This window comes from Arachis ipaensis, chromosome B7, assembly GCF_059453495.1.
Source record: "Arachis ipaensis isolate K30076 ecotype BB chromosome B7, ASM5945349v1, whole genome shotgun sequence".
Classification (NCBI taxonomy): domain Eukaryota; kingdom Viridiplantae; phylum Streptophyta; class Magnoliopsida; order Fabales; family Fabaceae; genus Arachis; species Arachis ipaensis.
Genome location: NC_142442.1, coordinates 66,664,697 through 66,676,788, shown reverse-complemented (window position 1 = coordinate 66,676,788; position 12,092 = coordinate 66,664,697). Strand labels below are relative to the sequence as shown.

The window sequence follows — 12,092 nt, the reverse complement described above, 5'->3', positions numbered from 1 at the left end:
GAGTCAGGATGCTAGGAAAGCCCCGGAGGCAGGACGAGTGTACACTATGATGGCAGATGGTGCTGAGGGCACAGATGCTCCGATTAGAGGTAATGATGAACTAGTAATTAAAATTTTAACTGCTTTATATGATGATGACCTGTAACACTTACCATAATCCAGCACCGGGCTGTGAGGATTGTGACTTCCAAGGGAATGATCGAAAGATGATTTTTAATTATGAAGACAAAACGGTATTTGGTTGACTTTGAGGGAGTGACTAGGTTCTTGAAGAATAATAACTAGACTTATGTAGTAAAAGAGGATAGGAAGAGTGAACATGCAACTTGAGTCATAAGTTAGGGAATCGGGAGGGTTGAGAGTGGTGCGATGACACTACTAGAATCGATGGAAATCGGAAGCTTGAAGGATTATAAAATTGAGCATGAGACCCGTTCAATCAAGTATTCCCGCTATGAAATATCAATTGAACCGGAGAGTGCGTTAATGAATCCTTTCGAGTTGACCTAGCCTTCTTTTGTAGCTTACAATAGAATTCTAACCCGAACTTCTTCTTAAATAATGAACGGATTAACTCTTAATTCTATCCCTGACTTGCACGAATCTTGCTCCTTCCAAATGAATCCAACTTTGTCTTGTCATAATAATGTAAATTCGAGAATCTTAGGAACTTGCCGCGAGTGGAATTGTTCTCTTTCGTAAAACTGGTAATCCATTGACATCAGCTAAGGTTTATATGATTTGGTGCATTATATCTTCTCCTCAACCAGCTTGAATTTCAATTCCTCTCTGAGAGTATATCTTAACTCCTTATATACCCTGTTAATCTCTAAAGCTTGCTGTACCCACCATATAAGCATCCCTTTATTCTACAACAAACACCGTCCCAGTAAGTCAATTACTTCTGGAATGTATTGCTCCATTTATAATGTTAATACAGAATAAGAATTGGAATGGGAAAACACACCTGAGAACCTGAACCCAAGCAGAAAAATGAACAATGCGCCTACCTCAGGTTACTAAACTTGAATTTTGGGACAAAATTCCTACTTAGGTGGGTAGGATGTAAACTCCGCAAAATTAGCAGATAATTAACATAAAAATTAAATTTTAATTAGGAAAATTAAAAATATAAATCTAATATCAAAATAGGATAGACCTCCTCAAAACGAGAATTTTGACACCAATTTTAAAGGATTTGGCCCAAGATTGGGCCGAACGGGCCAAACCGGACGAACCGGACCCATATTGGGCCCAAGGCCCAGCCCAATATATTTAAGACATGAGCTTCATCTTATTACCATTCTTCTTTATCACTTGCACGCCGCACCATGAAAAGAGAGAAGGAAAGAGATTCTCAAACCCTAGCTCAAACTTTAAACCAAGATAACTTTTGATCTGGAGCTCCGATCGCTACACCGTTTGCGGCCACGCAACCTCAGTGATGAGCTCTACAAAGCCCAGGACCTTTCAAGGTGAGAAAATCAAAATCTTAGCTTCTATTCTCTCTTCTTCAATTTGGGAATATTAAGGTTTTTGGGTGTTAAGATTTTGAATAAATTAATGTTATAGGATAGATCAAATTGAGTTGAGGAATGAGTGGCCTTTGGTTCGATTGAGGCACATACAAGGTAAGGTTCATAAACCCTAGCCAATTTTGGTTCTATTATGTTAAATGTGAATTTTGAGTATGTATGGTGATATATGTAAAATTAGGTGTATAAGTGTATATGTTGGAGGCTTGGTGGTAATTGGAGCTAAGATTTTGGTTGGTTTCTCAAAGTTTGAGGGACTATGTTGTGACTTGTGAGGCTGTTTTGGGAAAAATATAGTGATCGGGCAAGGTATGGTTTAGGTTTCGCGCGTTTAATATATAAGATAGTGTGAAAACTTAGGCTAGAAAAACTATAGGATAAGTTGAAATAGTTTTATGCATTAAATGATTAGTTTTGTGAGTTGATGATGTTGTTGGTATATGTTAATGAGATTTTGTGGTTATGCTTTGTTGATTGGCTAATAATGAATTATGGGTAATTGTTAGATGCAATTTCTAGTTGAAGGTGATGAGTTAGTAAGGTTGATGTTGCTGAAATTCTGTGGATTGGTTGGTTTATTATTGTTAGAAGAAGTGCAGAATTTTAATGCTTTAAAGTGTGCTTATATGATATAAATCATGGTAATTTATGATAGGTAGATAGAACTGAGGTTTTGGGGTAGGATTATGATATAATTAAAGTAAATATGGTGATGAATGAGAGGAATGATGGACTAGTATAAGTTGGAAACCTAGAGGACTAAATTTGGTTAGTGAAATTGAGAAGTCTTGCTGCAGAAATTCCTAATCTGTTTGGACAGCAAATTAAAATGAAAACTGGGAATAATCTAGACATGATTTTCGAACTAATCTATTTTTCTAACAAATTTACATAAGTCAAGATTAGTCCAGAAAAATTTCAGGGAATTTGGCCAAGTGGTTTGGAAGATATGATTTTTTGAAGTTTAGTGGTTGCTGCAGATTTTTCTGGTTTTCTGGTTCTGCAGTACCAACTTCCAGACGCTATAACTTTGGATTTAAATGGAATTTTGCGTTGCTCCTAAAAGGGATTTAAAGATTTATCAGTCTATTTTAAGTGAGAACAAGTTTCAGGTCCATATCTATTTTGTAGGCTTAGATAAGTCATTTGGAAGATGGATTGTTTCCTGGAAATTCTGAAGTGATTCATAAAAATAGGACACCTCTTCCAATTGATAATTAATTACTCAAATGAAGTGATATGAACTTGAAACTTTTGGGTTTTTAAACTTGGGAATGTTGACTGTAATCCCACCAAAATTTAGAGGCAAAGGATTAGAATTAGAACTATTGTGGAATTTATAAAAATACTGATGCTGTTTGTTTTTCTGGAATTTTGTAAATGCAGTAGCAGAATTCTAAATCTTGTAAAAAATTCAATTCTAATCCAAGTTCAGCAAAACCTAACTTAAATTGAAGATTAGGATCTCTGGAGTTACCTTACCAAGAAAAATAGGTCATGCATAAGTATTTACAACACAAGAAGATTTTAGATTAAATAAGCTTAGGAAATGAAAAGAAATGTAAGTTGCCCCTAAGAAGGGTTAAAGTTAAAGACAATGATATTGAGAGATAAAGAGAAGAAAGAAGAATGAGGAACAAGGAATGAAATAAAAGTTGAGAATTGATGATGTTAATCAATCAAGAATAATAAAATGTATGAGCAATGAGTTAAGTAAAGTTGAGAATGATGAGATGAGATATGAATTGAGTTTGGGGTACTGTTTTCCCCATGTCAGCTAGGGGTGTTGTCTCTTCTCCCCCATGTCAGCTTGGGATTCGTCCCATGGATTATTGAGCTTGGGGGCGTTCTCCTCCCTATGTCAGCGTGGGGATTCGCCCCATGGTGTATTTTGAGCTTGAGAACATGTCGGGATGGCTACGTAACTGACAGTTGATATCAACAGCCATAGGACAGGCATACATCATGTGCACATTATTTGAATTGCTTGTTTGTGAACTATTTGGGAATGCCTACGTGATTATAACATGCTATCTGTTGTATTTGTTATCTGTATTACTTGTAAGTTACTTGTGCTTGCCTTGTTTGCTTATTTGTCTGTGTAAACTAATTGGAGATGGAGGAGCGGAGGAAGGGTGGACCGGTTTGGAGTTAATGTTAGGTTTAAAATATGTAAGGTTAGAATTCATTAGGCCACCTACCCCTTTTTATATCTTCTGCTTAGAAATTAAGTTTTACAATTGTATGACGGAGTTTTAGGATTGCTTCTGGCATTCCCAGGACCTTATTTATTTTATGCGTGGCACCTTTACCATGCTGAGAACCTCCGGTTCTCATCCCATACTGTGTTGTTGTTTTCAGATGCAGGTCGAGAGGCTCCTCGCTAGGCGTCTGGATTCCTTGAAGCGGCCTAGTCTCTGGTGTATTTTGGGTTTTAGTTTGTATATGTATGTATATATGTACTAGCTTGCTCTCCAAGAACTTGTTATTTTGTTCCTCATAGAGGTTGTGGGAGAGTTAGGATCTTATTCTGTATTTTGGATAGTTGGGATACTTATGTATATATATATGTAAATATTCTCCGGCCAGCCTTGCCTTCGCAGGCTGAGTCAGGAGCTAGTTTCTCTGTATTATTGGCACTCTTGTGACTCTTTTGCTTATTCCTATCCTTAACTTTTAGGTTTCTTAACACGCAAGTAATTCCGTTTCTTGAGTGTTGCGTTTTTTATTTTTGAATTTTGTTTTACCCATTTTTCAAGACTCCTAGTATATTATCTCTTTTCACTATGATATGTAAATATTTTTTTATTAGAGGTCTGTAACACCACACTACCTCTGTTTTACGACTTAAGCGTAAAACTCTGCATAGTAGGGTGTTACACTATTTATTGAAGGTCTGCCGTTAATTAATGAATTGTTACACACACATACAAGACGAGATCGAATTCCAAATAATTACTTAAACAGACAAATGAGATGACCATTCAACCAATCCAAATTGATGAAGACAAATACTAATTATTTTTAATATTTTCAAGTTATAAAATATTTATAATAATAATTGCTATATATATTTGTTGTTTAATTTTTTAATAAAAGATTTATATAACTTTATGTATTATCCCGTGCAGGATACGAAACATATATTAGTTTAGATTTTTAAAAATACGGGATGTTATATACGTTATTACTAGAACGGCTAACTCAGCGCCAGAAATATGCTCAGAGACCACTATGGTGTCTAGAGGTGAATTTGGGAGACTATTATAATGAAATTGAAACTTCGAAAACCAAAAGAATCCTATAAATTTTAGAAACCATAATAGAAATTTACTCCCATACAAGATTTTATTATTATTATTATTATTATTATTATTATTATTATTATTTGTAAGATATGGTGATTGACTGAAATTGTAAATAGTTTAATTTTTCTCCATTAAACTAACAAGTGACAACTAACTAACAGACAGTATCCCCAATGAATGGTCGAATCAATCGGATGTAATTAGCCATTTTAAGAAACGCGTTGCCTTGTGTTGTAATGTTTCTTTTTCACAAAATTAGTGTGCGTAACTACCTACGTACAACGACCCTGCCAAGTAAGAACCTCTACCTCGCAGATTCAATCTCCGTTTCCCCGATACACAAAACGATTACATTCACAATCATAATCCCAAATCTATTGGCCCTAATATTCTATTTCGTTTCACGACTTAGGGTTGCTTCCTAGATTCTCCTCTGTTAACACAAAAAGCTTCATTTTGTTTTCTCTGGTAGCGGAGGATCAAGTTTGGTTTCTTTTCATTGCGGTGAGTAGTGTTGCCTTTAAATGATTCTATTAACATGATTTCATTAATTCCGATCTACATCATTCATGCTAGTGGTAGCTTTATCTGATTCATGTGGCGTTGCTTGCATTTTGCATTTTGCATTTCATGATTTGTTTGTATTTCTTCTTTGGATGACTCCTATCCTTTCTTTCAAGTTCCAGTGATTTCTTCATTTGTTATAAGTTGTAAATATCTCTTTTACTTTCAAGCTAATTAAATTGTTGTGTATAATAAACTTAGTACAGTGGCTTAGTAATGGTATACAATTGCAGGGTTCTTATACGGTTGCTACTTCCATATAGCAATCGAGAACAAAAATGAAAGAAACCAAGTGAATGGGTAGCAATGGAGAATTGTTACAAGGCTAATGGAAATATACATAGAGTTTCAAGGCAGAATAAACATCCATTCTCCATAAGGGATCAATCATTGCCCTGCTTTGACATAAGAGTATTTTTAGTCAGAGTTTGCAAATCTGATCTTGATAATTCTGCTCCCGAAGTTCTCAAACTGAAATGTATTTCATCAAATCCTGGCACACTTCTCAAAGTTAATGGCGTCCGCGCTACTATGCAATCCGAGGGTGTTTCAAGCCTTCTCAAAAGAGATAGAGTAGATAAGAAATCAAAAGAAGTGACATTTGTAAGCACAGATAGTATTAAGATGAGTAGTAATGTTAAGTTTGAAGTGTTTGACAAAGATGTTCTGTTGGTTTCTGGGGTCTTAGAATTATGCAATAGCAATGGATCTGTTAATGGACAAAGATGGAGCATGAACTGTGAGTCAATTATAATTCCTGGAACTAGTTTCTTCAAGAGCAAGAAATTCATGTTGCCAGGTTCAACTTTACCTACAATAGAGGTCTACATTGCTGGGTCCTTCTTGGATACTCCAATTGTCTTAACAAAGACCCTCCACCTTAGTTCTCAGATAAAACACACAAGGATGGGGACATTCTCTACAAACCTGGAAAACGAGACAAGTGCTCCTTCGACATTCACTTTACAGGTTAACAAGTGAAAGGGGTTTTGCTTTTATTTCCTTCTTTTATTTTATTCTTACTAATAATAGTTGCATGGCAATTCTTGTACTAATTAAAGGCTGCAGATAACATGAGTGAAAAGCCTGAAGAGGAGGATAACAACATTGATTTGTACCAAAGAAGAGCATATGTTGCTGCTGAAGAAGAAGATGGAGAGGTGTCATGGTTCAATGCAGGTGTGAGAGTAGGTGTTGGAATTGGTCTGAGTGTTTGCATTGGCATTGGCATTGGAGTTGGCGTGCTTGTTAAGACTTACCAAGGCACTACTCGCAACTTTAGGAGACGCCTATTATGATATTAATATGCACATACATATGCAAATATAACATGCTTGATTCACTGATCAACTATCATAATGGACAAGTATTTGAAAAGAAAACTCATCACTTTGTATTGTGCACCATGTTTGTCATTACATATCCAATTGAAGTGGGGTCACGGGTTACTTACACCCAATCTAATTAAATTAACTCCTAAATTTTCCTTGTTGATAGAATTACTTTTTGTTACTTTAATAAGCTCCGTTTATTCCTCAACCTTGTTAGCTTGAGTATATGGCAAAATTGGAAATCAGCAAGTAAATGAGCTTGGCACTGTCACTGGAGTTGAATGGAGATTCTTATTCCATGAATACAACGGTAGGAGACAGATGTCGACCCAAAAAATTAATAGACAAAGACTTGTATCTTTAGTTATTCTAATTAGCATACTGGAATTCTTGAGAAGAACAGGGTTAGTTGTTGGTGAAATTCATTATTGAGGGAATTAAAAGCAATATTATTAAATGGCGAATTGTAAAGCAATGGTTTGGTGGTGAGTTACGTTGGATAATCACGTTTACTTGGAATCTCTGTTCAGTCAATTAATCAAATTGACATGTACATATATATAGAGCCAAGTACAGGAATTTCACTAAAATTACAGCGAATTATTACGTGCGAACATCCATTACAGTACTTCAAAGCTTTTGATGTGAAAATAAGATCAAGACACGTGCTCTCCAACTTCAACGTTCAGCCTCAACCCATCAATTCCTTTATATGACTACGGTGGTCCAACAATTGAATCCTGTAATTTCTACGTACATGGTAAGAATAATAATTACTTAGGATTCCTACATTTGAAATGCGCGCTTTACTCGTCAAATTCTTCTTCAGTCGTTCTTTCTTTCATTAACCTGACATGGACAGTGGAATTAGAAAGGATAACGTGTTGATTGATGACTCATTAATTTATAATGGTCCGTCCTAATGGGAACAATTGAAATGGCATTTGGCAAGCAGGGATAGGAGTGGCATTTCGGTAAATAAAGTGCCATTCCAAGCTTAAAACATAACAACTGAAAATGAACTCTGTTTCCATTGGCCTTTTCTGCTTTAGTCTTTATTATATCCGTTGATGATGAAACTTCAAAGTTGAAACCCCACTCTTCTTTTTTTCTTTTCCTTTCTCTTTTCCTTTTCCAAATTCCAACCATCCCATCTCATTATAGTTTTCTCAGAAGCCAAACGCTCTTAATTAACGACCACAGATACTCCCGATTCCCGAGAGAATTCACTACACCGCCTCACTCGCAGCAATGGCAGCAACCTCCACGGAATCCACCGCTGGTGCTCTGCCGGAGCTGACCAACCGAACTACATTTTTAGGTCTGAAGCTGTACGTGTTAGTGATGGTTTTTTTGGCGATCGTGGTGGCATTGTTGATCGTGATTTATGTGTGCTTTTGGCGTAGCAGCAGAAGCTCGAAGAAGGGGAAAATGCGAGTGAAGCACAGCTCAGGCGGGATCCCACTGGTTTCAAAGGAGATTGTGGAGGTTAATGCATTGGATCTCGCGGATCATCTCAAAATGGAAAAAGAAGAAGAAGAAGAAGACACGGTCGTTGATGTTGATCCTAATCGGAAGCAAGAACAGAAGCAGCAGAAGAAGGAGAAGGAGGAATGTGAGATCAAGGTTGAGGGAATAATAAAAGGGAGTAAGAAGAGGAGGGAGGAGGAGTCGGTGGAGTCTTCGCCGAACATAGGGTGGGGGCGGTGGTACAGCATGTCAGAAGTGGAAGAAGCGACGGATGGGTTTGCGGAAGGGAATGTGATCGGAGAAGGAGGGTATGGGATTGTGTACAGAGGTGTTCTTGGCGACGGTTCTATCGTCGCTGTCAAGAATCTTCTTAACAACAAGTACGTTCAATTAATTTCATCTCTAACTCGTCAAGCTTCTCCTTATTCTCTTGTGCTCTGCATGGTTAATTTTCTTCTAAGTTTTAATTACCACCTATAAAAGTACAAACTACTATATGATTAATTTATGAGACCATCTTTTGGCAACTCTATGCTTCTTATAAAATATACATTAAAAATTTATAAAAAAAAATATTTCAATATATATAAATATATGATTGATTTAATTATTGATTGTTAATATAAACTTAATATTTTTGTTAATTATTAAAATATTTTGTTTATACTCACTTCGTCATTGACATAAAAATCATTTTTCTTCTTGATGCATGTGGTGTGGGACTCAATGGTGAAGTGGTGAGAGTTCCGTATTTACTAGTATTATATATTTATATACTTCTATTCAATAGGAAAAAGAAAATAAATTACTTCATTGTATATAAAAAAAATAATTCACATTGGTTTTTCCTTTTTTTTTTAATCATTATACACATGAAACATGTGTGACTATCCTGGCTTTATGCTGTCTATGTTGCATAATCCAAAAGACTTTGAGACTTGTTAACGGAAAAATATAGGGTCGCGTATGGAATTGAATGATTAGGGGAAATAATGACCATGATAATAAGAGTTTAGGTGGAATAGCTATAAGCTATGGATCCCATATATAATTGTTGGTAAAATTTGTTTGGCGGAGTATGAGGAAAAGAAAATGGGCACTTTGCAATTTGATTTTGTTTTCTTTGTTACTTTTCTGCTGGCCGGGAAAGGGTAATGTTACTTTCCTCTTTAATCTTTTTTTTTCCGTTATATATATAAACAAAAAACTTCTCTTAACTTTTACTTTAATTTTCTTTATTGATCTTTTTTTATATTTTTTTATTAAAGTATGACAGCACATGATAGAATCAATTCCCCAAAAACATTTAATCAGTAAGATTCAAAACCTACTTTAAAGTGATATATTCTTTGTGAAATCATTATTCCCAAAAACATTACCAGGCACATCATTTAATCCAAAAAACATGTCTAAAAGACTAAAATAAAATAGAAGCAACGTCATCATTGACCGTGAACTAGGTAGGCCAGCTCGACGACTATTGGGTGTAGCTAACTTCGTATTACCGCAAGCGAAAAAGTAACACAGAAATTCAATTATTCATGACTGAGCAGACTAAGGGTGGTTTTGGGGGGGTTCAAAATAGTATATCAAACAATTAGTGCGTTTCATGCTGGAAACTTTTACACTCGTTCGTCTAGCTCGGTAGTATTTCAATACTTCATAATGGATCTGAAATTATTTTTATAATTCAAGTAATCCGATATTTCTAGATTATCTTACCTCCAATAATGCAACATTTATAATGTGCTTTTCCTTCCTCATCACCTAGCAAATTAAAGGCCAACTGAAATTTATTGTGGCTATTCTGTTATTTTTGTAGGGGCCAAGCAGAGAAAGAGTTTAAGGTGGAGGTTGAGACCATTGGAAAAGTGAGGCATAAGAATTTGGTACGTTTAGTTGGATACTGTGCACAAGGTGCTAAGAGGTAAAATGTTGTGTCCACATGACTTGTATTATTTTCTTTTGTTGTAATAATGTCTTTTTTGATTCAAATGTAAATGGTATGTCACTTTTGCTGACCACTCAGGATGCTTGTTTATGAATACGTTGATAATGGAAATTTGGAGCAGTGGCTACATGGGGATGTAGGCCCTGTTAGCCCCTTGACATGGGATATACGAATGAGGATTGCTGTTGGAACCGCCAAAGGGTGTGTTTTCCTCGTTTCCCTGTTTCGTTATATTCAATACCATATAATATCCTAAAGTATCTCCCTTGTATTAATATACAAAAGTGAAAAACGTATTATTATAACATGAATCAGATTAGCCTACTTGCATGAAGGCTTAGAACCCAAAGTTGTGCACCGAGATGTAAAATCCAGTAACATTCTTTTGGACAAAAATTGGAATGCCAAAGTATCTGATTTCGGACTGGCCAAACTCTTAGGCTCAGAGAAAAGCTATGTCACAACGCGTGTAATGGGAACATTTGGGTTAGTTCTTCTTCAGTTATATCTTATGGCATAAAGTTTTCTTGCACATTGACGTGAATGAAATTACATTTTGTACAGATATGTTTCACCTGAGTATGCAAGTACAGGAATGCTCAATGAATGCAGTGATGTGTATAGCTTTGGGATGCTACTAATGGAGCTAATTACAGGAAGAAGTCCTATTGATTATTCCAGACCACCTGCAGAGGTGATTCCATGATTATTTTTCATCAGGTTTTATTTCTGCCCACTATATGAGTTCTTATTGCTTTTTTGTTTGATGTGCATCAGATGAACTTGGTTGACTGGTTTAAGGGAATGGTAACAAGTCGTCGTGGCGATGAGCTAGTCGATCCTTTAATTGAGATTAAACCCTCTCCAAGATCTCTGAAGCGAGCTTTGCTGGTTTGTTTGCGCTGTATAGACTTGGATGTCATTAAGCGACCAAAGATGGGTCAAATTGTTCACATGCTTGAAGCTGACGATTACCCATTTCGTTGTGTAAGTCTTTCTTCTTTCTTATAACAGTAGGCCCTTCTAGTGATTCACTTTGATTAAATGATTTTTTGTAATTGTTTTGAATGAGTAGGAGGTTCATACATATAGAGAGAAAGACCCTTCTCCTTCTCATACAACTGTTGCTTTTCCAACAAGGCAGGTGGAGTCAGTACATAAACCAAGCTGGAGGAGATGATTGCGTTGCCTATAGAGACTACAGGGTTGCAGCTTGTGTAAACTCTGCTGATACAAACTATCAATTTGTTGTAATGTGAATTTTCACTTTTTTATGAAGAAGAAGAACATGTCAGATGCCATTTTGAATATTTCTATAACAACATAGTTAATATATAGTTATTTTAATTAGGTGTTTAAAACGCGGTGTGGTATTGCATTATCATCATGAGAAGAAATGAGCACTGGCTTGTAAATATGTATTCCTCACGATATACTAATTCTATTAGTTTGTTAGATTGTTGACATTTAGTAAGGAGATTTCTTTTTGTAATAAATACATTAAAAAAAACTAGCCATCAAATGATATTTTTAAATATAAATATATATTTGATATCACATAAAACATAGGCTTAACCGTAATCTAATAGCTAATGATTGTGTGTAAATAATTTTTAATCTGATTGAATTTAATATATTAGAAAATGAAAGTGTAGAGTTCTTTTTCAATACACACAACTCATACCATTAAAGTTGAAAGGAAATAAAGCAACAAATTTAGAAGGGGAAAGTATGAGGATCCAATGGAATATTTGTACAATGTGTACAATGGAGATTTAGGGAGTATTAGAGATATAATCATTAGTGTTACCTTATTCTATCAGCTGAAGCTTTTGGGATGAGTGGTATCATGACATGGTATTAGAGTTCTAGATCTGAAAGATCAAGAGTTCGATCCTTAGTGAACTCGAAAATTAGTTTAAGCTTTTGGAAA

The 12,092-nt window shown here is 35.5% G+C and overlaps 2 protein-coding genes across 3 annotated transcripts; both read left to right on the top strand.

Moving 5' to 3' along the window:
* Window positions 1-5,101: 5,101 nt before the first annotated feature.
* Window positions 5,102-6,839, top strand: LOC107608466 (uncharacterized protein At1g01500-like). Its single transcript, XM_016310247.3, has 3 exons — window positions 5,102-5,347; window positions 5,641-6,376; window positions 6,469-6,839. The coding sequence occupies exons 2-3, from the start codon at window positions 5,714-5,716 to the stop codon at window positions 6,703-6,705; spliced, it is 900 nt and encodes a 299-aa protein (XP_016165733.1). The 5' UTR covers window positions 5,102-5,347; window positions 5,641-5,713; the 3' UTR covers window positions 6,706-6,839.
* A 931-nt stretch (window positions 6,840-7,770) lies between these two features.
* Window positions 7,771-11,629, top strand: LOC107609773 (putative receptor-like serine/threonine-protein kinase At4g34500). 2 transcript variants are annotated; one of them, XM_016311795.3, is made up of 7 exons: window positions 7,771-8,588; window positions 10,031-10,135; window positions 10,238-10,360; window positions 10,475-10,645; window positions 10,724-10,853; window positions 10,937-11,146; window positions 11,235-11,629. In XM_016311795.3, the coding sequence occupies exons 1-7, from the start codon at window positions 7,990-7,992 to the stop codon at window positions 11,337-11,339; spliced, it is 1,443 nt and encodes a 480-aa protein (XP_016167281.1). In that variant the 5' UTR covers window positions 7,771-7,989; the 3' UTR covers window positions 11,340-11,629. The 2 variants fall into 2 exon arrangements, with proteins under 2 accessions (XP_016167281.1, XP_016167282.1); XM_016311796.3 differs by having other exon boundaries at window positions 7,857-8,588; window positions 11,304-11,629.
* Window positions 11,630-12,092: the final 463 nt, after the last annotated feature.

Coding starts and splice junctions, on each gene's coding strand:
- LOC107608466 (XM_016310247.3), top strand. CDS start 5,714: ATGGAGAATTGTTACAAGGCTAATGGAAATATACATAGAGTTTCAAGG. Junction 6,377..6,468: donor CTTCGACATTCACTTTACAG/GTTAACAAGTGA, acceptor TACTAATTAAAG/GCTGCAGATAACATGAGTGA.
- LOC107609773 (XM_016311795.3), top strand. CDS start 7,990: ATGGCAGCAACCTCCACGGAATCCACCGCTGGTGCTCTGCCGGAGCTG. Junction 10,136..10,237: donor TGTGCACAAGGTGCTAAGAG/GTAAAATGTTGT, acceptor CTGACCACTCAG/GATGCTTGTTTATGAATACG. Junction 10,646..10,723: donor CGTGTAATGGGAACATTTGG/GTTAGTTCTTCT, acceptor CATTTTGTACAG/ATATGTTTCACCTGAGTATG.